Source organism: Pelophylax lessonae (genome assembly GCF_965119305.1).
Source record: "Pelophylax lessonae genome assembly, chromosome: 7".
NCBI lineage: Eukaryota > Metazoa > Chordata > Amphibia > Anura > Ranidae > Pelophylax > Pelophylax lessonae.
Genome location: NC_138774.1, coordinates 47,168,767 through 47,194,020, shown reverse-complemented (window position 1 = coordinate 47,194,020; position 25,254 = coordinate 47,168,767). Strand labels below are relative to the sequence as shown.

At 44.8% G+C, this 25,254-nt stretch overlaps 1 protein-coding gene across 1 annotated transcript in view; it reads left to right on the top strand.

Moving 5' to 3' along the window:
• LOC309560454 (major histocompatibility complex class I-related gene protein-like) overlaps window positions 1-22,868 on the top strand; it is a gene marked incomplete at both ends in the record, with an annotated part of 121,604 nt that extends 98,736 nt beyond the window's left edge. Inside the window, one exon of the mRNA XM_082264088.1 lies at window positions 22,561-22,868. Within this exon, the coding sequence (XP_082120214.1) occupies window positions 22,561-22,868 (308 nt within the window). The remainder of the gene's footprint in view (window positions 1-22,560) is intronic.
• Window positions 22,869-25,254: the final 2,386 nt, after the last annotated feature.

The window sequence follows — 25,254 nt, the reverse complement described above, 5'->3', positions numbered from 1 at the left end:
TACCTGTAACGCTCCTGCGTTTTCTGAACAATGTGGATTTGCAGCTGCAGAATTACTCCACTCAGTAGTCATGTAGAGAAACGCTGAAATACCAATCCCAACTCCCAAGACTCATCACTGTGGATAGTCTCTGATTCAGCATACAAATATACACATTCAATAAGATGTTCCTGGAGTGAGCTATGTATATAGTAGTATAGTGGTGATAGGCTGAAGAGACAGGTTTAAGTAGAGACAATAGTTGACAGACACTTGAGAGGAATGTTCTTGAGAATGAGATGGTAACAGGTAGGATGCAGATAGGTTAGCAATCATGTATGGTAGTAGATGATAGGATAGCAGATGACATACAGGAGAGACTAACCCAGTGCAAGGATAGATGTTAGTAGGCTCAAGAGCTAGCAATCTAGATAGTGCAGATGATAGTAACAGTCCTTAGTATACAGAGCTAGTTAGTGTAAGCTTTAGTATGAAGGTGTATGGAGGATTCCCCTGCGGGGTACTTATCACTAGTAGCAAGCAGTAGTAGAGAGGTTCGGTATGAGTGGGTGATCCGGTAGCGGGATACAGGGATCAGCAGCGAGGTTCCGACAGCGAGGTATGCTTGCAAGCATGTGAGCTTCAAGGCAGGTTATGCGGCGTGAAGGGTGAAGGTGAAAACAGCATGCCAGGAGTGATCAGGTGGCGAGACACAAGATCCGAGAACAGGTTCAGGTAGCGAGATACAGGAACGTGTAGATCTGGTATGCTGACTTCAGAGAGGGACGCTCTAACCTTGGCGGTTGAACGAACAATGTTCGTGAGACCGCCGGCGGTTGAAATAGCCGCTCCTGCAGCGCTCAATGATGACAGCATCGGTCTTAAAGGTGTATGCGCACCTTACCAAAAGAGAATGGTGGGGCGCATACACTAAGGAAAGTGGAATTAGGGTACCAAAGGTACCAGAACATTACATTACCTCAATGTGGGCATAACCAAAAAGAGTGAGTTGCGCTTATATTGATCCACTAGCCCAATTCACCATATGCGCATGTCCAGGGTGAGATACGAGCAAATTCTGAGGTTTATGCATTTCAATGACAATGAAATCTGTTGTCCTCGGGGAGGCCCTGAATATGACCGGCTCCAGAAAATTTGGCCCCTCGTAAACCACTTCAATCAGCAGTTTGCAGCCTTGTTTACCCCCCAACAAGTTGTCTGCGTTGATGAGTCCCTGATTAAGTTTACTGGCCGCCTTGCTATGAAACAGTATCTCCCCAGCAAGCGTGCCAGATACGGGGTCAAGCTGTATAAGCTGTGTGACAGGGCCACAGGCTATACAGTTAGTTTCCGGGTCTACAAGGGAAAAGATAGCTCTGTGGAGCCCCCCAACTGCCCAGACTACATAGGGAGCAGCGGCAAGATAGTTTGGGACTTGGTTTCACCCTTATCCGGAAAGGGGTACCATTTGTACGTGGACAATTTTTACACAAGCGTGCCACAATTTAGTCACCTGCTCAAATTACAAATTGGCGCATGTGGCACCATGCGACCTTATCACCGGGGCTTCTCCCAATGGCTTGTAAATTCCCGTCTTAGTCGGGGGGGAGAGAGCCTGCTTGAAAACTGACAAATTGCTTGCAGTGAAGTGGAGGTATACACTAAATGTTTTCGTTCTGTCCTCCCTTCACGCAGACACGACAGTTGAAATTACTACGGCAACTGGTGTTATGGAGAAACCCCTCTGTGTCCACGACTATAACCTTAATATGGGAGGGGTGGACCTTAACGACCAGCTTTTGGCGCCGTACTTAGTTGCCCGTAAAGCCAGGCGCTGGTACAAAAAAGTGTCTGTTTATTTATTCCAATTGGCTATGTTAAACGCCTTTGTGCTATACAAAGTGTCAGGTCAAACTGGATCCTTCCAAGAATTCCAGGAAGAGATCATCGGAGGCTACCTGTACCCAGGAGGCGCTCCTGCCCAACTTCCCCTTCCAGATGCAGTGAGCTGACTGCATGAGAGGCATTTTTCACATGTCCTCCCGAGTACCCCTACCCAAAGACAGATTTCGTGTCTGTAGCAGGCACGGATTTAGGCATGACACCCGCTATTATTGTCCCTTCTGTTCTGATCAACCTGGTCTCTGCATCGGGGAATGTTTCCAACTAGTGTTGAGCGAACACGGACTGTATTGTTCGGGTCCGTACCGGATAATTGGATTTTTGCTACCCGGACACGGACCCGAAAACTTTACTGTATGTTCGAGTTTAAAATCTGTGTTCGGTAATTTTATTTCCTGTTTTGTATGTAATGGCGCGCTTTTAATGGTGGGCTTTAAACAGCCAATCAACAAGCGTTTAACTGGTGTGCCTTAAGACATCCCAGCCATGCCTACTAATGTATTAGTAGCTGTGATTGGCCATCTGAAGCATGTGACCCATGTCTTTATAAGCTCGAGAGACACAGCGCGGTGCGTCATTCTGCTATAGTGTAGGGAGAGAGCACACATCATACGTGCTGGCTGCTGCTGATTAGGGACAGACAGGGAAAAATTGTGCCCGAAAACAATGCAGGGACAGGTCGGAGTGTAGGCAGGGAAAGATATTTGAGCATTTTAGGGACAGGCTGGAGAGATTAGGCAGGGACACATAGGAGACACAGGACAGAACAATCGTCCGTTAGCGATCTACATCGATTTTGCTGTGTGGGGGGTGGTGCAGTGAACAATCTTTTTGCCCTCACTTGAGCCCACTGAGGAGGAGGAGGAGGGAGAAAAAAATATATTTTTATCTGTCTGTTGTGTGCAGCGTTCAGCTATATTTTACTACAGATTGCTGTTCTAATCTGCTATTTAAAAATTACAAAGTTAAAGGGGAATTTCTTTTTTTTTCCCTTCATAGCCTGCTGCTGAGCTGACCATGACATAAAACATAAGACACTGCTGTGTTCACATGTGCTATTGAAAAATAAATCACCAATTTAATATACTTTTTTCTATTCCACTATTCAATATACACCCTTTTGGGTTAAAAAAAAAATTAAATTGTGGCATAGTCTGTACTAATCTGCTATTTAAAAATTACAAATTTAAAGGGGAATTTTTTTTTTCCCTTCATAGCCTGCTGCTGACCGTGACATAAAACATAAGACACTGCTGTTTTCACATGTGCTATTGAAAAATCACCAATTTTATATCATATTTTCTATTCCGCTATTCAATCTACACCCTTTTGGGGTAAAAAAAATTAAATTGCGGCATAGTCTGTATCGGTACGTGTGAGATACACCTTCCAAATTTTTGGGGCGCATCTTCCACCGCCGAGGATTGCAGGGTGCTTCAGTTTGCTTCTTGTTCCAAACTCCTCCTACTCCTCATCCTGCCTTTAGGGTACAAAAAATTGTAATCGGGGCCTAGTCTGGGTTTGTACGTGTAAGATACACCTTTTTATATCATATTTTCTATTCCGCTTTTCAGTCTACACCCTTTTGGGGTAAAAAAAATTAAATTGCGGCATAGTCTGTATCGGTATGTGTGAGATACACCTTCCAAATTTTTGGGGCGCATCTTCCACCGCCGAGGATTGCAGGGTGCTTCAGTTTGTCTCCTGTTCCGAACTCCTCCTACTCCTCATCCTGCCTTTAGGGTACAAAAAATTGTAATCGGGGCCTAGTCTGGGTTTGTACGTGTGAGATACACCTTTTTATATCATATTTTCTATTCCGCTATTCAATCTACACCCTTTTGGGGTAAAAAAAATTAAATTACAGTATAGTCTGTATCGGTACGTGTGAGATACACCTTTTAAATTTGTTTGGCGCATCTTCCACCGCCGAGGATTGCAGGGTGCTTCAGTTTGTCTCCTGTTCCGAACTCCTCCTACTCCTCTTCCTCATCCTCCATTTAGGGTACAAAAAATTGTAATCGGGGCCTAGTCTGTGTTTGTACGTGTGAGATACACCGTTTTATATACTTTTTTCTATTCCGCTATTCAATATACACCCTTTTGGGGTGAAAAAAATTAAATTACGGCATAGTCTGTATCGGTACGTGTGAGATACACCTTTTAAATTTGTTTGGCGCATCTCCTTCCACCGCCGAGGATTGCAGGGTGCTTCAGTTTGCCTCCTGTTCCGAACTCCTCCTACTCCTCTTCCTCATCCTCCCTTTAGGGTACAAAAATTTGTAATCGGGGCCTAGTCTGTGTTTGTACGTGTGAGATACACCGTTTTATATACTTTTTCTATTCCGCTATTCAATATACACCCTTTTGGGGTGAAAAAAATTTAATTGCGGCATACTTTGCATATTTGACTGTGAGATACACCCGTTGTATTTGTATACTGTTTTTCTCTTCCGCTATTTATTAAACACCCTTTTGGGGTAAAAAAACTTAAATTGCTGCATAGTTTGCATATTTGACTGTGAGATACACCCGTGCGATACTGTTGTTGTTTTGTTCCGCTATTCAATAAACACCTTTCTAAGGCAAGATCATAAATTACAGAAATATGAGGAGAACGTCAAATAGGGGCCGTGGCCTGGGTCGTGGTGCTGCTGGTAGAGCTCCTGTTGCAAGGAGAGGACGTGGTCGATCTGTGCCAGCTACACGCACAAGTGAAACACCTTCCTCAAGTGTGAGTAGGCGACAGAACCTGCAGCAGTATTTGGTAGGGCATCATGCGCCTCTACAAGTGTTGAGGCAAGAAAAAGTAGAGGCGATAGTAGATTGGGTTAATGACAGTGCCTCCAGTTCCTTCACATTGTCTCCCACCCAGTCTACTGCAGAAAGGTCAGAGTTTGCACCTGCAGCCGATGTCCAACCGTCTTTCACCTCACTCCCTTGCAAATCAGGCAAGCAGTCTGAGCCCCAAGTCATGCAGCAGTCTCTTCTTCTTTTTGATGACTCTGTCAGCAGGGTTTCCCAGGGCCATCCACCTAGCCCTGCTCCAGAAGTGGAAGAGATTGAGTGCAGCGATGCCCAACCACTTATTTCTCAAGATGAGTACATGGAAGGACCATCGCAGCACGTCTCCGATGATGACGAAACGCAGGTGCCAACTGCTGCGGCACTCAGAATTGTGGAGACCAGCATTTCAAAATTCTTGGCCTTTGAAATGCTGTCATTCCGTCTGGTGGAGACGCACAGTTTTAAAAGCCTTATGTCGGTGGCTGTCCCACAGTACGTCGTGCCCAGCCGCCACTACTTTTCCAGGCAATCCATCCCTTCCCTGACAACCAAGTGGGGGGAAAAATCAGGTGTGCACTGCGCAACGCCATCTGTGGCAAGGTCCACCTAACTACCGATACATGGACCAGTAAGCACGGGGTCAGGGGCGTTATATCTCCCTAACGGCACACTGGGTAAATGCAGTGGCGGATGGGCCTGAGGCGGATAGCAATTTGGCGCATTTCCTTCCACCACCTAGGATTGCAGGGCGCTTCAGTTTGCCTCCTGTTCCTAACTCCTCCTACTCCGCTTCCTCATCCTCTACCGCCTCCTCATCCGGTCAGCGTAACACCTTCACCACCAACTTCAGCACAGCCAGGGGTAAACGACAGCAGGCAGTTTTAAAACTTGCCTGTTTGGGGGAAAAACCACACACCGCACAGGAGTTGTGGAGGAGCATGGAACAGCAGACAAATGAGTGGTTGCTGCCAGCGAGCCTCAAGCCCGGCCTGGTGGTGTGCGATAACGGGCGAAATCTCATAGCAGCTCTGGGCCTAGCCGGTTTGACGCACATTCCTTGCCCATGTGCTGAATTTGGTGGTGCAGAGGTTCCTTAAAAATTACCCCGATATGTCACAGCTGCTGCAGAAAGTGCGGGCCGTCTGTGCGCACTTTCGGCGTTCTCACCCTGCTGCTGCTCGCCTGTCAGGGCTGCAGCGTAACTTCGGCCTTCCCGCTTACCGCCTCATATGTGACGTGCCCACAAGGTGGAAGTCCACCTTGCACATGCTGGAAAGACTGTGCGAGCAGCAGCAGGTCATAGTGGAGTTTCAGCTGCAACACGCACGCGTGAGTCGCTGTGCGGAACAGCACCACTTCACCACCAATAACTGGGCCTCCATGCGAGACCTGTGTGCCTTGTTGAGCTGTTTTGAGTACTCCACCAACATGGCCAGTGCCGATGACGCCGTTGTCAGCTTAACTATCCCACTTCTATGCCTCCTTCAAAAAACGATTTGGGCGATGATGGAAGAGGATGTGGCACAGGATGAGGAGGAGGAGGAGGAGGATGAAGAGGTAACATTTCCAAGGCTTTCAGGGCAGTCATTCGCAAGTGGCTCCGAGGGTGGGTTCCTGCACACACAAACGCCAGGGACACAATTGTCCAGCAGGGGCACAGTTCTGGAGGATGAGGAGGAGGAGGAGGAGATGGAACCATGTTCACAGCAGGGTGGCACCCAGGCCAGCTCATGGCCATCACTGGTGCGTGGCTGGGGGGATACAGAGGACACAGACGATACACCTCCCACAGAGGACAGCCTTTCGTTGCCTCTGAGCAGCCTGGCACACATGAGCGATTACATGCTGCAGTGTCTCCACAACGACCGCCAAGTTGCCCACATTCTAACTTGTGCTGATTACTGGGTGGCCACGCTGCTGGATCCCCATTACAAGGACAACGTACCGTCCTTAATTCACTCACTGGAGCGTGATCGCAAGATGCGCGAGTACAAGCGCACGCTGGTAGACGCGATGCTGCTGGCATTCCCACCTGACAGCGGGGCCACAGTGGAAGCACAAGGCCAAGGCAGAGGAGGAGGAGGAAGAGGTCGCCAACGCAACCAGGGCACCGCCAGCTCCTCAGAAGGCAGGGTTAGCATGACCAGCAGCTCATATGGAACGTCTTAGCAGGAGGCAGCATTTCACCAACATGGTGGAGCAGTATGTGTGCACACGCCTACATGTAGTGAATAACGGGTCTGCCCCCTTCAACTTCTTCTATCTATTATTCTTCTTCTATCCCTTTCCATTGGTTTTTTAGAGCCATTTTAGTGCCTGAAAGTTCGGGTCCCCATTGACTTTAATGGGGTTCGGTGTCCGGGTAAAGTTCGGGAAAAGTCCGGGACACGGACCCGGACTTTTTTTTCAAGTTTGGCCGAACCCGCCGAACATGGACATCCAGGTGTCCGCTCAACTCTATTTCCAACGCTTTCAGATAAATGGCCGCTTTCACAGTTTCAGAGGCCCTGAAATTTCAAGATAGTACAAAACCCCCCCAAATGACCCCATTTTGCAAAGTAGACACCCCAAGCTATTTGCTGAGAGGCATGGTGAGTCCATGGAATATTTTATATTTTGCCACAAGTTCCGGGAAAATTATTATTACTTTCTTTGTTTTTTTACACAAAGTTGTCACTAAATGATATATTGCTCACACATGCCATGGGTATATGTGAAATTACACCTCAAAATACATTTTGCTGCTTCTCCTGAGTACAGGGATATCCCAAGTGTGAGACTTTTTGGCAGTCTAGCCGTGTATAGGACCCCGAAAACCAATCACCACCTTCAGGCTTTCTAAGGGCATAATTGTTGATTTCACTCCTTACTACCTATCACAGTTTTGAAGGCCATGAAATGGCAAGATAGCACAAAACCCCTTCCAAATGACCCCATTTTACAAAGTAGACACTCCAAGCTATTTGCTGAGAGGCATGGTGAGTATTTTGCAGCTCTCATTTGTTTTGGAAAATGAAGAAAAAAAAGGAAAATGCATTTTTCCCCCCTCTTTTTTCAATTTCCAAAACTTTGTGACAAAAAGTGAGATCTAAGTTTCCCCACATCCGTGGTAGAGAATGCACCATACAACTCTGGAAGTTTGACTAGAGGGACAACACAGAATTCCTTACCTCCAGAAGTGGGTGACAATGTTGCAATGGGAAATTACAACACCTGCCAGTTCTTCTCCTACTTTTGCCCTCAGAATCTGGGCGCAATCCGTTCCGCTCATGCCGTAACTAAATTGAGTTTGACCCAACATTCTCGCAAATCCTAGCAGATTCATTCTATAGTCAGGTTGTTCGGCTAGGATGGTCCTGATTTCTGAGGAAGCGAAAGGGACATGCCATACCACCCTCTCCCCTAAACTCTTTTCACCGTTGGCATTGGGAGTATCCTCATATTGTTGCACCCGGACTGGATAAGTACCAGGTTCAGAGATATACGTTGGGCCAGGCATATACTTTGTAGGTTGTGGCTTCATTGGTGGGCTAATGTGTGCTACCTCGTCCATATCATTCCCTGTCTGGAATCCACTTAGTGAAAGGTAGATGGTAGGCATGACTGAGTCAAAAGCTCTCTTGCGCAATCTACACGGTTACTTAACCTAGGTTCGATCCCACTAGATTCACATAGTGCCTTCACATCACTATATGAGAATGACTCATAATTAGTAGTAGTAGTTGGAGGAGAAGAAGCAGCCCCAGATGTGGCAGGAGGAGACTGGAGGAGGGAGTCAGCTTGAGGTGAGAGAGAGTTGGTAGTACCAAAGGTTGCACTATCTGGTGGAGAGGTGGGAGAGAGAGAGTAGCTAGAGAGAATAGAGAAGAGTTAATTGCATGGGTGACAGCAGAAACATCAGGAGAGACTACAACAGATCTAGTATTGGTGGGCCCAGCCTGCCTCAGCAGAGTTTGCCCAGATAGAGCCTATTCTGCTCCTGACATCGGATCACCTATCCCCTCAGGACAGGTGTACATAATGACGTTCTTCCGGACTGAAACAGTCTTCTGTATGCCCTGTCGGTTTACTAGTATAGACTTCTGAAGCCACAGCTGAGCTACATCTAAAGTCTTTTCCACCCTGAGCTTAAAACTCAGTTATGTATTAAACTCAGTTATGAAATTCTCCCTTCTCCAGGCGTCAAAAGTTCCCTCCAGAGGGATAACCCAAACAGTATACTTGGACCACCTGTGCCATTCTTTAAGGGGTTCTATGGCTTTCACCCCAAAACTAGAGTTCATATATTATGCAGCTGTCTGACTGTGGGAAGTCTCGCTTTCCTTCCCTTGCATGGATGGCTCATTGCCCATGGCGATTCAAATCGGCTTACCATCTTAACCCTGCATCCAGGGGGACCCCTTGCTCCGCTTTAGGAGAACACTGCCCGGTGACTTTTCTCCACGATGGATTGGCAGACTACAACCACTATACTAGTGGTTGTTAAAACTAGTCCCCCAACTAGAAACCCTAACCTAGACGATGTGTACGTTACTCACTCAACAAGATAATGATTGCCTCCCGGGTTGTGTTTCTACCCTTCACAGTGTATCCCCGGCCTCACTGACTATTTCATGGTGATCCTATTCTGCAGTTCGCCAGACAAACTACACAGCACACTTACGTCCGCTTTCTCTACAGAACAATGTGTTTCTCTCAATACACAATTGTTAAACAGAAATAATGGGGATTGCCTTCTGCTGTCTATTTACTACTTTCTAGTTGTACGATGTCTCAGTATAACACCTGAATCACAGTCACACTGTACAGGGTTAACACAGGCCTCGGCCGCCGCTTACCTCCCGCTGTGCGGCTGTGCCTCGGTCACCTCTCGGTCACCTCACCAACTGGTGCAGCCTGCAGACAGTCTGAGGCGAGCTGTGTATGAAACACAGCTCAGCCTACGATCCACGCACGGTGACAGATCCCTCCTTCCTGCAGGTGATCGTCTGCTCCTCCTCGCCCCGCCCTTCTCCTGCTCCCGCCCTTCTCCTCCTCCCGCCCCGCCCACACTCCCCAGGGATGTGTGGGCGGGAGGTTTAAAGAAAAGTGTAGACAGCGTGAGGTAAGGTAAGTGAGGTCTCCTTCAAAAAAATGTTAGGGGGTCTCTGATGTGGGGGGCTCTGTGTGAGGGGGGCTCTCTGATGTGGGGGGCTGTCTCTGATGTGGGGGGCTCTGTGTGAGGGGGGCTTTGTAAGGGGGTTCTGTGTGGGAGGGGGGCTCTGATGTAAGGGGGCTTTTTGTGGGGGGGTCTGTGATGTAAGGGGGGCTCTGTGTGTGGGGGGGCTCTGATGTAAGGGGGCTTTTTGTGGGTGGTCTAATGTAAGGGGGGCTCTCTGATGTGGGGGGCTCTGTGTGGGGGGGCTCTGATGTAAGGGGGCTTTGTGTGGGGGGTCTGTGATGTAAGGGGGGCTCTCTGATGTGGGGGGCTCTGATGTAAGGGGGCTTTGTGTGGGGGGGTCTGTGATGTAAGGGGGGCTCTGTGTGGGGGGAGCTCTGATGTAAGGGGGCTCTCTGATGTGGGGGGTCTCTGATGTAAGGGGGTCTCTGATGTGGGGGGTCTCTGATGTAAGGGGGGCTAGGTGTGTGTGTGTAAGGGGTCTCTGATGTTAGGGGGGCTTTGTGTGGGGGGTCTCTGATGTAAGGGGGCTCTTTTGTGTGGGGTCTCTGATGTGAGGGGTCTCTGATGTTAGGGGGGCTTTGTGTGGGGAGGTCTCTGATGTGTGGGGGTCTCTGATGTAAGGCGGCTCTGTGTGTGGGGTCTCTGATGTGAGGGCTCTTTGTGTGGGGGTTCTCTGATGTGGGGGTCTCTTATGTAAGGGGGGCTTTGTGTGGGGGTCTCTGATGTGAGGGGGATTTGTGTGGGGGGTCTCTGATGTGAGGGGGGCTTTGTGTGTGTGTGTAGGGGGTCTCTGATGTTAGGGGGGCTTTGTGTGGGGGGCTCTGTGTGGGGGGCTCTGATGTGAGGGGGTTTTGTGTGGGGGGTCTCTGATGTGAGGGGGGCTCTGTGTGGGGGTCTCTGATGTGAGGGGGGCTCTGTGTGGGGGCTCTCTGATGTAGGGGGGCTCTAAATTAAGGGGGACTTTGTGTGGGGGGTCTCTGATGTAAAGGGGGCTCTGTGTGGGGGGGTCTCTGATGTTAGGGGGGCTTTGTGTGGGGGGCTCTGTGTGGGGGGTTTCTGATGTGTGTGGGGGGTCTCTGATGTGAGGGGGGCTTTGTGTGGGGGGTCTCTGATGTGAGGGGGGCTTTGTGTGGGGGGTCTCTGATGTGAGGGGGCTCTGTGTGGGGGGTCTCTGATGTGAGGGGGGCTCTGTGTGGGGGCTCTCTGATGTAGGGGGGCTCTAAATTAAGGGGGACTTTGTGTGGGGGGTCTCTGATGTAAAGGGGGCTCTGTGTGGGGGGGTCTCTTTTGTAAGGGGGGCTAGGTTATTAGTGATCATAAAAAAGAAAAGTCAAATAAAGTGGAAAAAAGGTGCAAGAAATTGCGCGCGGGGGGGGGGGGCACCACAGGATTAGCTCGCACAGGGCGCCTGAACACCTAAGGCCGGCCCTGGTCTGGGCGTATACAAACTAAAACTGACTATTTGCTGCGGAAAACAATTCTAATCAATAAAGCGTGTTATCCTCGCTTGCGGAATCAGTTCATGGAAAGTTAATATAAAACCTAGTTCTAAAACCGGAACCTCTCTTTTCTATCGCAAACCAACAGCAATGTGATATTACACAAAACGCAGCTTGTGCTATAAAAACCTAAAATAATTGGGAATTCCCCCCTGAGAAACACTAAGAAAACGCTCAAAGAATAAAAATTTAACAAAACACCACTATTAAAAATACACTTTTTACCAGAAAAACTCACAGCTAAAGTTAGTTTTGCTAGATATTGAAATTCAGTGAAAAGTAAAAGATTTCACTTAAAACTGAAATTAAATACAGAAACTGCAATAATTCTACTGGAATTTGAATTCAGTATAATAATTAAAAAATAGCTAAAACCCGAAAAGGGGAAAAAAACTAAACTCACTGTAACACACAAAGATGGTGGTTGGACTGACACGACATGACGGCTCGAGTACATGTTTTCACACACAAAGGGAAACAAAATGTTGGCTGCACCATGTGGAACAAACGCTAACAATAGAAAAACAAACAAACAATCTTAACCAGTGAGTTCAACATTAAACATAACAGTTCCCTGTCTTTCACCCCTGAAATCGGAGTAATCTCCACTCTGAGATGATTTACAGGCTAACATTATAGAAATCCTCTAAATGCAGTTTCCCCCTATAAACGCTAACAAAACCAAAATTCTACAAACCACAATCACCTCCTTTAACACAGATGTACAATGTCTCCACCAAGTACCCTCAAATCAGCACAAAACAAAACCGATGAATGGATCAGTTACACTCCACACTATGGTCTATTGTTGAAAAATATGGTTATATTACAGTACCTAGCTGCTCAAAAGGAATGTCAAACCAAAGCTCTCCCCATTGATATGTGAATACACCGGTCAGACTGGTTTCTCAAGATTAGGTTTTGAAACAAGCATGTGGGGAGAACAAAGGAGTTACTGTATATAAAAACAGAAAAACAGAAAACGCTTATGCAGAACCAAAATAATTACACCCTCAGAACAAATCCAATTTAAAAAAGGGACTAATTCCACTCAGCATTGAACTCTACCAAAAACAGAAAAGTAAAAAGTTACACAACAACAGAGAAAAAAAAGTTACAACCAAAACGAAATACTCTGGGCACAAACAGACACCTAATGCAAAAATAAACTATTTGCTTTCAATAGACACCAAAACTCATTTTTTTTTAAAAAAATGACTCAGCTCCACCTAAAACTGAATTCCTTATTAAAACTGCAGTACGTAGAATGACTACTATAAAAACAAAAATGGTGGCACTGAGATCATGTAAAACACAAAGGTCACTCTAATAAATGAGTTTTAGTAGATAGGAAGCAAAAAACACATAAATTTCACACTAAACGTTTGACGTACTATAATAGACACCCACTCTATAAAGTTATTTCACACGGTGATCAGCCCTATGAAAAAAACCTGTACTGTACTGAAATACAGTACAAAAATCATGTAATAGCTCTATCTATAGCTCACATTTAAACAATATTAGAAAAAAATGTTTAGAAATGCAAACACAAAAAGGAAACAGAAATGGTGGTTTGGTAAAACTCAAAATGGCGGCTCAGCCATGTGGGTTTCAACACCACCAAACAAAATAGAGATGTAGAACCCAAAATGGCCACCACACAAAGGAAATTGTGTTACAAGCACATGGGTTTCAATGCTAAAACAAGATGACGGCCAAACACCTGGTTGACACAAAATGGTGGCACTGAGAACCACCAGCTACAATAGAAGGTAAATAGAATAGGTAAAAACAAAAAGGTTGAGCAAACACTTGTTTCTTGGTATAAAAACTATGATACAGTACTAACAACAGGAGAAACAGGATTTACGATCAACCGGATCAAAATATAGTCAATAACTATCCTCACGGAATATTGATTTTCAGCTGCGTGACGTAATCTGCCACTTAAAACAGAAACTCAGTACAAAACCAGTATGTCTATGCTTCAACTCAAACTTCAGCATCTAAAACAAACCCCAGTTTCACTAATAAACGAGTTGCCACCAAAAACCAATTCCATCGCATACACAAACCGATTGTTATACTAAAATGTGGTATCTGATGCCAAAACCAACACCGACTGATAATCTATTTGCTATCCTATCGAACTAAAGTGATATTACACTAGAGATGCTAAAAGAAAAAGTTTAACACATACAGTATATCACAACCCCATATTAGGTTGTATTAACTGGGAACCTTGTAGAGGACTGCCATACAGATTATTTCCCCAATTAATAGATCTATCTCCAGCCACAAATATTAATTCAAAATACCCCTTCTTTATACAAAAGAGCGAAAAATAAGGTCCTTTTGCTAAGCTGTGTTTCTAACTTCCACCGCGTACAAAGGAAGTAAGCTTTTTTACATTTCTCCTTATAGTGCTTTAGGAGATAGTAAGGCTGGGTTCACACTGATGCGGTGTACTGTATTGCATTTTATTTGTACAACAATTGCACCGGATTCATGCACAAATGACATGAGAATTCAGTGTGGAGCAAATTGAGCCATACTTTATGTATGGTTCAATTTGCACTGGATCTGCACCAAATGGTGTAGGACCCTTTTTTCTGCACTGGAATTGGATCGCATGGGTGTTCAGAACCATGTGATCCAATTCCATCCGATTCCAAAGCTCGCACTGCGTTCTGCGAACAGATTTGGGGGTGTCATTAACTTTACTTTACCCGCAGTGGTGCACAGAGCAGTGTAAACAGCCTGCAATTTTGATGCAGTGAGGGAACAGCACAGGAATCATTGCGGTTCTCGAAACCGCATCAGTGTGAGCCTAGCCTAAGAGTTGTTGAGCAGGAAGATCGTGTGATTAAGATGGTGACCTGTTAACAGTCTGTCTGCACTGCTGAAATACAACACCAGCATCTTCCAGTTAAAGAAATTTCCAAGTGTGTGTGCATCCCAGGCCAGCTTGTAAAACATCCAAAGATGCTGAACTTAGAAGAAGTTGAGGAGATGTTGATGCTGTTGAGGGAGCTTGCAGATGTTACATTGCTGGAGCGTAGATGAGAGTAGGTAAAATTAGGCATTGTAGCTCTATTCCCCCTAAGCTCCATTTGGTCGTAATACAGATGTAGCCAGGAGCTGGCTAACATTGCCTGCATTATCGGGAGACACACTGCAGCATTGCTACAATGAGGCTGTTCTCTCCTAGTGCTCAGCTCAGACTTTGTCTCATCACATCCTGAAGGCAGAGTGGCTGAGATCTAAGAGTGGAGCGAAGCATATTGAGACTAGGGATGATCGAACTTTTCAAAAGTTTGGTTCGACCAGAACACCAGAACTTCCAGAAAGTTCGGCCCGGATTTCAGAACCCCATTGAAATCAATGGGACCCGGACTTCGGTAATCAAAAAACCCCATTTTGAAGCCCTAAAACCCAATAAATGCCCCTAAAAAGTGCCTAGGGTTTTGGGTCATGCCCCAGAGACTATTAATCACACAAAAAACAGTTCTTAATTTTTAGTTATTGAAAAAATTATTGAAAAAAATTAGATTTTTTGATTTTGGATTTAGTGTCGGGGGGGGGGGTGTCTTATAGACCTTATAAGGTCACTTATAGAACAGGGATATGGCTCCGCTATTTTCACACCTTGCCGGTTTTGTAGCAAGCGTTTTTTTGGGCATTTTTTGGGGGTTATTGGAGGCAGGCATAACATCAGAACTTCTGTGTAGGGGTATATATACACACACACTTATATGTATATATACATATAGCACAAGCATAGTGTTCTGCTCTTTTCACACCTATATATGTGTAGGTGTATATATACATACATGTGTGTGTATATATACCCCTATACACAAGTTCAGATGTCATGCCTGACTCCAAACATGTCCTCAAAAAAGCCCTATAAACGCCTGCAGCAAAAAGCAGGCTGACCGGCGAGAAGCCATATCGCTGCTTTGTAAGTCACATAAGAGAAACGATCTTTTCTCTATAGCGGTCACCCTGAAATAGAAGGGTTTGGTCACCTTGCCATAGCAGTCAGAGTCAGTTCACCCTACACTACACACTACGGTCACCCTGGCACTTAACACTTTCCCTACAGAAACTAGATTTTTGAAGCTAACTAAAGTGGAAAATAGCACCCTAACTACACTAGATATCCCTTTCCTCACACTAATATTTGCTAAATGACACTTTTGAAGCAGAAGTAACAGAACTGCTTCCACTCTCTTCCACATCCCTGTATTAAAATCCTAGGAATTTGGCAGGGCTATCTTATATACTGGGGGGCGTATTCACTTATGATTGGCCTCTGGACCCCCTAGTCACTCCAATCACATTCCTAGCATTCTCCTGCCCCCTCAATTGTTTTTTACTAATGGTTCTGGTCCAATCATGGGTTTTTAAAGCCCATTTCCTGTCCCATTGCATTTTGGTCGGTTCTGGTTGCCGAATTCCGAACTTTTTCAGCAAAAAGTTCTAAATTCGGCCGAACCTCGAACAGTCAATGTTCGGGTCGAACCGATGGTCTACCCGAACTGTTCGATCATCCCTAATTGAGACATGTAGTCCAAGGAGCCAAGTCTTACATTCATTCTGACTGTTATGGGCTGCATATCCCAGTCGGCTGGGGAGCAGAATTGGATGCTAGGAGAGGTAACATAAAGCCTGTGTGGGGGCGGGCTTGCTCTTATGGTACCATAGCCTGGATTCTGCAAGCAGTGACTCTGGGCTAGACTGTGTTGTGACCAAGTCACGGCCTACAGTACAGAGAGAGAGTCATCACGAGTGGGCGTGGGAGCATCTACTGCTAGCTACTTCTGATTGCTCAGTGGCAGCCTGGAGACCGCTCTCATCATGTCCATGCCAGATCCAGCAGGGCAGTAGCGTGGTGCGATGTCGGGTCGAGTGCTGTCCTCTGAGCCAGGCTCTGCAGAGGCCTACTGCGGAGCCCTCACGCCATTCTTTACCACCGGAGGTCACTGGGGTTGGTGAGCGGGCACTTGCCCATTTTCCCATAACCAAAGACACTGCATGCAGACATCATTGTCTTGTTCCACTAACCAAGTTTGCAAAAAGGAAACCCTTCCCCCACTTGTTCCGTGTTGGGAGGCCACATTGATCACTCTGTTTGTCAAGACACCTCAAACACATCCTAAAGGGCTAGCTGAAGACTCAGGACCTCTTCCTCCAAAGCACTACAACATATTCCCCCCCCCCCCCAATTTTACAGGATAAAAAAGTTACTGGTGCCATAAGGGTCCACACTTCAACCCAGGGCTCTAGCCACTTGAGAGCAAGGTTAAGGACTGAAAAGTTATTTTGCCTGATTTAAATATAGAATGCCTGTGGCTTTGGGGCTGTGGTGTAAGGGTACAGAAGGGAGTAGTCTGATAGGATTGGGTCACTCCTCTGCCCTCCTTTTGTCTGTAGCCATAGATCCTAATCAGGGTGGCATTTTACTGTTATGCATATGTGCTCTTTTCTTCAGTGTTCCAAACAATTGCATGCATTCCATTGGTATTATTGTCACTGCTGTCAGGGTTATCTACCATAGCATATGTTCTGCATAAAACAAGTTTGTATTGCTGAAGTGCATTAACACTAATCTTTTTCAACTGGTCCAATTTGCCTGTGTGTGTTTTTAAAGCAGAGTTCCACCCAAAAGTGGAACTTCCACTCTAAGGACTCCTGGCCCCCTGACATGCCACATAGGGCATGTAATTTTTTTTTTTGTGGGGGAGGGAGCGGGTACCTAGTTTTGTCAGGTATCCACTCCTACTTCTGCTCGGGCCACCTAGGTGGCTCGAGCGGAAGTTCTCCTCTCCCCCTCAATTCTCTGGGACATGTAACAGGTCCCAGAAGATTGCCTGGCCACTCAGGACGCGCATGCGCAGTGCACACCTGGCTGTGAAGCCGCAAGCTGTCACAGCCATGTGCCCACACTAGTGATGCCGGCGCCGCGGGGAGAAGAGGGAGAGGACCTAGGCTCCCGCCGGCCGCATCGCTGGATTGTGGGACAGGTTGTAGTTGCTGAATTTTAATAAGCACAAATCGGCTGGAACTCCGCTTTAGGTGTATGATCACAATAAATGTCTGAACCCAGAGTGTCAGAGGTTTTGGAGGACTTGCAAGGTCAGGGCAACCAGTGGGGTACAGAATCTCACAGGGGTAGTGCTACAAAATTAACTTTTCAACATGGGTCAGCGGAACAGCTCAAAGGAAGGCAAATTGTAGTTTGGTCAAATACATTTTGTTAATCAAAACTTTGTCAAAGGCACAGAGTACTTTACATAAACCTCCAACTTACTGTCCAGGCACACACATGACAGCTTAAAGAGATACCCCGTTTCATTTTTTTCATTTAAAAATAACAAACATATCAAAAACTTACCTGCTGTGTGAAGTAGTTTTGCACAAAGCACCCTGGAACCCCCTCTTCTCGGATCCCTTGCCGGAACTCCTGTCCCCTCCCTCCTGCCCCCACAGCAAGCAGCTTGTTATGGGGGCACCTGAGCTGTGCTCTGTGTGTCCAATCAGACATGGAGCTCCGGTTCCGCCCCCCCCTCCTCATAGGCTTACCGACTTTGATTGACATCAGTGGGAGCCAATAGCGTCATGCTGCCAATGAGGAGGGAGAGTCCCAGGCAACCAACACTCTCCTGCAACATCGCTTGATCAAGATGGGCTCAGGTAAGTTTTAGGAGGGCTGAAGGGTGGCTGCTGCACACAGAATGCATTAAGATAAAAAAAAACTTCTGACTTTACAACCACTTTAACTTTACTAAACTTTGCAAGCTATATACAGTATTAAATAAAAAAAAAAATCTATAAACAACATTAAAATATAAAAGTGATCAGTAAGAACATACTCAAATTCATAGCTCTTCTTAATCATACATGGAATCCAGGTGCTGGCTTCTTAAGTCTATCTCCACTCTCCATTAAAGATAGGGTGACCAAACGTCCCCGGTTTCCGGGGACATTCCCCAGACTAAAGACACTGTCCCTGGCATTGATCTGTGTGGCGGTGGGGGAAGTTACAAGAACCGATCTCCCTGTGTGGCTTTCAATGAAGCAGCTGACAGCCGCTTCCCCTCCTCTCCCTCCCGCAGCTGTCAGCTGCTTCATTGTAAAGCCACACAGGGAGATCACTGTTTGTAACTGCCCCCACCACTGCACAAATCATCCCCAAATGCCCATCAAATGCCCATCCCTAATTTCTAGGCCCCATGGCCTCCTTTGGCTCCCTGGGTCCCCCTCCGGCACCCGGGTCCTCTGTGTTCCTCTGGCTCCCCCCCGTGCTCCTCTGGTCCCCCTGTGTGCTCCTCTGGCCCTTCCCCCTCTGCTTAGATGTCAGGATGGAGAGCAGAGGAAGGAGGCGATAAATATGTCATTTACCGGCTCCTTTTCTGAACGAGTAGTGTTTAGAATGCTTCAGTTTCTGAATGAACAGGAGCATATGTATCCTGTCCATTCATCTTCAGTGCTGCTGAGGCTGCAGAGAAGGGGACTGGGGTATCTGTGTCCTCAGTTCCTTTCTCTGTCTCAAAGGAGATCACCAAAGCCCCCCCAACAGGGCTGATAAAAAATAAAAAAAAAGAACTGTAATAAATAAATATTTAAAAATTCCATTGTAAAAATAATAAAGAATAAAATTAAAAAACACTGACACCATCCACTTCTCTACTGAGAATAGTAAAAAAAAAATATATATATATATATTATATATATATATAAAACAAAAAAATATATAAATTGTAAAAAAAAAAAAAAATTGTTAAATAAAAATAAAAAACTACTGACACCGACCACTCGATAGTGACACCATCCACTGCCAACCTCCTTCCCTCAAAAAAGAATTGTGAAAATGAAAAAAAAAAAAAAAAGAAATTAAACTGTAAAAAAATAAATAAATATATTTGTAAAACATGTATAAATAAAAAAAAAATTAAAGAACTACTGACACAGTCCACTGCTCTACTGACACCATCCAGCCAAAACTGTCCACGAACCCCACCACCCAACCGATGCACTATGTAAAATTGTAAAAAATAATACAAAATAAAATAATAAAATAAAAACTACTGACACTATCCTCTGCCCTAAAAAAAAAAAATATACAAAAATATAATTGGAAGAAAAAGACCTCACTGTGTGAGTATAAGTAGGACCGAATAACTACAGTGGGTCTGACATAATCAGACTTTAAAGGGTATGGGTTTGCTTAAGTGAGCACACATGAACATAAAATTAAAAACTTTAAATCTTAAATAAAAACATCAAACTGACTGTCATAAAAGAGTTACAGACTGTGAACATCATGAAAATAGGGCATCCTATATAGTTCAACGCGTTTTGCAAATGGAAGAGAAATAGCTTCTTCAGGAACCATTATAGTGATGTTGTATCCCTTTAACTTTTAGAATTTTCTTTATGCTAAACCTTTGACTGTGTATGTATATGACTCATTGAAAATACATTTGTGCATATTGTGACATGTCTTTCTCTTGTTTATCTTTTCCTAAAAGTTAAAGGGATACAACATCACTATAATGGCTCCTGAAGAAGCTATTTCTCTTCCATTTGTGAAACGCGTTGAACTATATAGAATGCCCTATTTTCATGATGTTCACAGTCTGTAACTCTTTTATGACAGTCAGTTTGATGTTTTGTATTTAAGATTTAAATAAAGTTTTGAATGTTATGTTCATGTGTGCTCACTTTAGCAAACCCATACCCTTTAAAGTCAGATTATATCAGACCCACTGTAGTTATTCGGCCCTACTTATACGCACACGGTGAAGTCTTTTTCTTCCTCTTTTCCCCATATCTACACGGATGTGGGTATTGGGTTTGTGTTTCAGGTCATTTGCAGTTTCCTAATTCCTATATGCAATCCAGGGTCTAAAACCCAATAATCCAAGCTGCAAATAACCATACAATTATGGATATTCAATGAACATGTTTTGTTGTTTGGGTTTCCTTTTATGAATATTGATATACTTCAGAAGTCATTGAAGAAAAAATGTTTCTTACACATTTATTGAAATCAACCAAGTCTATTTAAGAGAATTGTCATACGCAGCAATTTACAGTAAAACCTTGGATTGCGAGCATAATTCGTTCCGGAAGCATGCTTGTAATCCAAAGCACTCTTATATCAAAGCGAATTTCCCCATAAGAAATAATGGAAACTCAGATGATTCGTTCCACAACCATTTATTCATAAATCCTTCAGTTTATAGTCCATATAAAAAGATTATAGCATTGCGATAGGTTATATACCATAAAATGTCCATCCACAAATAGCAGCTTCCACAAGGGGATTAGAAGCAAAATCCAGCAGGAGCTACAGAGTATCAAAGAGAAGAAAGGCGCCTCTAAGTGTAGCAATATGGTTCCATTTAATGAAGGTACAACATTTAGCAACTCACATGGTTGATGAATAAAACAGGCACATCTAAGTATGCAGGCATCCGGGGTAAAGCTGTCCACATAGACTATCTTCTGCACTGCCGGCTGCCAGTCTGTAATCCTGACCGGGAAGACCACCCTGCAGTAAAGCGATCTGAAAGCGAGGGGCAGCATGGAAGGGATGACGTAGATGGCGGTGAGGAGGATGGTCTATGTGGACAGCTTTAGCCTGGATGCCTGCATACTTAGATGTGTCTGTTCCAATCATCAACCATGTGAGTTGCTAAATGTTGTACCTTCATTAAATTTAACCATATTGCTACACTTAGAGGCGCCTCTCTTCTCTTTTATACTCAGCTGTGACTTGAGGCTACTTGTATATCAAGACATCGCTTGTAAACCAAGTCAAAATTTATTTGAAAATTTTGCTTGTCATGCAAAGCGCTCTTAAACCAAGTTACTCTCAAACCAAGGTTTTACTGTATTTGCTGTGTATTGTATATTTTAATATATACTCCTCCCCCTTTTTTCCTTTTTTACAATTTTTTTTGTTGTTATTTCCCATTGTTATCTGGACACCATGGCTCAGTTATTTGGCTCAGGATGGGAGAATTTTTTTGATCCAATCCAGCAAACCTGTACCCCCCCATACCGCTACAGATATAAGAATTGAAGTGTACTTTCAAAAACTCAAAAAATTATTCGAGCGCAAATCCAATGTGGGCTGGCACATCAGATACTTTGATAAGTATCTTAGGGATGAGGTCAACCCGATTGGATTGCGCATCCAAATTTTCCCATCGTTCGAGATATCGGACCCACAGTTTCGTGAACAATGGGAAACAAATCTAAACTTATGTTCAGCAAAAATGATGCAAATGGTTAGGGAGAAGTATATTAAAGATCTTGAGGAGGTTGACAAAGATATCAACCTCATACAAGAGAAAAAACCTTCCTCCCAGAGTCCAGAGTTTATTAAGAAGGAGCAGAAATTGATTCAGCACCTAGAAAGGTTCAACAAGGAACTAATAAAAAAAGACTTCACATTTTTGAAGGACAAACTAGCCTTTGCTGGGGGATCCGCCTACAAATGGCACAGGAGTACCTGGTCTAGGAGAGGCAGATCACAATTTACTAGAAATAGATTAAATTCAGACATGATTAGATCTGAATCTAATCAATTTCCTCCTCTGCCTCATCTCAAAAAAGTGCAAATATATCACAAAGAGGAAGAACTACACGAGGTAGACCCCCCAAAAGAGGAATGGGAGGTAGGACGGACCCTCAATTCACAGGTAGACCTCAAAAACAGTTGGTCTCACCCCATGAGACCACCCCAAAACCTAAACATCAAAACTTTATAGATAAAGGCTATGGAAACATACAAGGACAAAAAAGCCAAATCCAATCAACTCTCCATGTTTAATGTGGATATGGACTCTCCACAGCTAGCACATTCAAATCCAGGAGCAAAACCTAAAAGCAATAAAAAAGAACAGATGACCACAATATCAAATGATATCCCTTTAGGACCAAACCCAACATCTTCGGCACCCACGATGCAGCAGATATCGGGGGAAAAGAGAACAGGCACACTGGACCCATATATGGTGAAACAAAACTGCCCCCCCCCCCCCAAGACTAGATGTGATAAACCTATCTTCATACCAAATATCCAAGGAAGAGACTGAGATACTACAACTCGGTCTCAGTTTCTGTCCTTTGGGAAAAAATTTAATAAATTTGAGATCACCAAAGATCTCCATCTTTTTGCCAGAAACCAAACATAGATTTCTCTTTGATAAGGACAAGAATTAGGAGATGTTGATCCATATAAGGGATTTAAGGTGCAGAATTTTAGAGCATTAAAAATTCTCATCCAGCTTCTGGATGAGAATGATCAATCGATGGGGGACTCCGTTTCGTCGTCCTCCAGTGATGATGAACTGGAGCCCCACACGGACCTACAATTCAAAGCTAGATCTACTAATTTTCCGAGACTGCAGACTTGCCCGGCGGTATGGGCATTCCTAAAACAGACCACTAAAGATATAGAGAAATTATCTCCCTCTATCCCCTTTGAGCCTAACCTCACCCAGGCACAGACAACTTGATCCATGATGACCACATTGTCATTAAACCATCTGAAAAGGGCGGCAATGTGGTCATCATGGATCGTTGTCAATACGAAGAGATGTGTTTGACCATTTTATCAAACCAGGAATGGTACCAACCAGTGCCAGCTTCACTGATTGAAGAAAAAGTACTGGCATTTAGAACCCTCATCTCTAATGCATTTTCCAACCACATCATCAATCAAGAGCTTTATGAATACCTCAATGTCAAGTGGCCCATTACGCCCACTTTTTATTCATTACCTAAAATCCATAAGAGACTTAATCCACCCCCTGGACCCCCCAATTATCTCTGGCATCGGTAGTATCACTGAAATGGCAAGTCGACATATAGACAACCAGCTTCACCCCCATGTGGCGAGACTGCCATCTTATCTGCAGGATACTCTAGATCTATTGAAAACTCTAGAGGGGCTTACAGTGCCCCCAGAATCACTCTTGGTGGCCATTGACGTTGAGGCATTGTATTCTTCAATACCATAATCCTTACGTATTCAAGTGACGTCTTTATTCCTCCGAGAACAGGAGTGTTTGGTCATTGGCAGAATTTGTTCTCCAACTTCTCGACCACATTCTTCAGTCCAACATCTTCACCTTTAATGGTGACACATTCCTGCAGGTACAGGGGGTAGCAATGGGGACAGCTTGTTCCCCATCATATGCCAACCTGTACCTGGGGGGGATGGGAGCGCTTCCTGTTCTCGGATGAAAAGGCGTCACCTTTCTTCCGTCACATACTACTTTGGAAACGTTATATCGATGACGTCCTGGTAGTGTAGACAGTGTCTCACCAGGAACTTACCAACTTTATGAAGTTTCTATCAATTAACAATTTCAATTTGAGATTCACCATGCAGTACAGTGAGAGTAACATTCCGTTTCTGGATACAAGGATACACCTATGTGAGGATGGATCTATCTACACATCCCTGTATCGCAAGGAAACGGCGGGGAATACTATCTTGCACTATGAGAGTGCTCATCCACGATCATTAGTGCAAAGTATTCCCTATAGCCAATATCTAAGATTACGCCGCAACTGCACAAAAGATGAAGATTTTGAACAGGAGGCGGCAGCACTTAGAGAGAGAGACTCAAAATTCGTGGCTATAGCAACAAAGTATTGAAAAAAGCGTACCAAAAGGCAAAAGCACACAAAAGAGAAGATCTAATTTTTACCCCTAAAAATAGAAAATCTCTTGAAACAACAAAAATAGTGACTACATCTAATGCTCACCACCAGCAATTAAGATCCATCATCTCAAGAAATTGGCATTTTCTAACGGATGACCACATCATCTCAAAATATATCCACTCTAAACCAGAAATGATCTTTAGAGAATCCGAGTCCATTGGTGATTCGCTGGTTCACAGCCACTATCTACCACCGGCTCCCCCTTTGGGGGCCGCTGACAGATTGGGTACCCACAGCTTTGGGATGTGCGACCAGTGCCCCTGGGTCAGGGAGGGCTCTATTCTCCCTCTACCCAGGGGAGGTACATTAAGACCCCGATTTTCAGAAGATTGCCAGACAGAGGGCGTTGTGTATTTGGCTAACTGCCAATGTGGCGCCTTCTATATTGGTAAGACCAAAAGGAAATTCTCTAATATAAACAATGATCACCACTATTTGGATGCAGGCTTAATCTATACACCCATATGCAAATATATAGGACTAAATCATAGCTATGACCCAAACATGGTATGTTTTTCTGTGCTGGAAGTCATCCCCAAAAATCCGTGTGGCGGTGATTTAGATAAGCTAATTTTTCAAAAAGAAGCAAAATGGATTTTTGACCAACGGGCCACAAGTACCGTTGATAATGTTTATCCGCCTTTTTTTTTTCCTTTTTTTTTTTAAGTATTCTCATTAGTTGATACAAATCATTCTATATCTCTAATATTAATTGAAAATGTATAATGGTATATGTTTACATTTAAAAATATTGTGATATTTATATGTCAAGTTTAAGGACCTGTTTGTAATTGGCACATTCATTCTCCATTATTGGCCCACTCCCCTTGTCATAGGCAACCTTCTACTTTTTGTGGATCCGGGCGCCAGGCAGGAGAGGGACAGTCCCCTCTGTCTCCTTCTGATCCCCTCCGGGATTGGATCAGTGCAGTGCAGCCGCGGCGGAATTCTGGCTTGCGTTCCGCCGTGGTCTGCGCATTTGCATTGTTTACGTGCCCGCACCGGAAGTGACGCCGGACATCTGCTCCAGCCGGTCACTTCCGGTGGGACCAGCCTTTTTAAAGCCGCACGCGGCGAGGACGCCGTTATCGGCTCTCCATCGCCACTGTGTTGGCTCCCAGACCCTGATCTTCATAGGTAACTAGGACCTGTTCATCTTCATGTCTACCA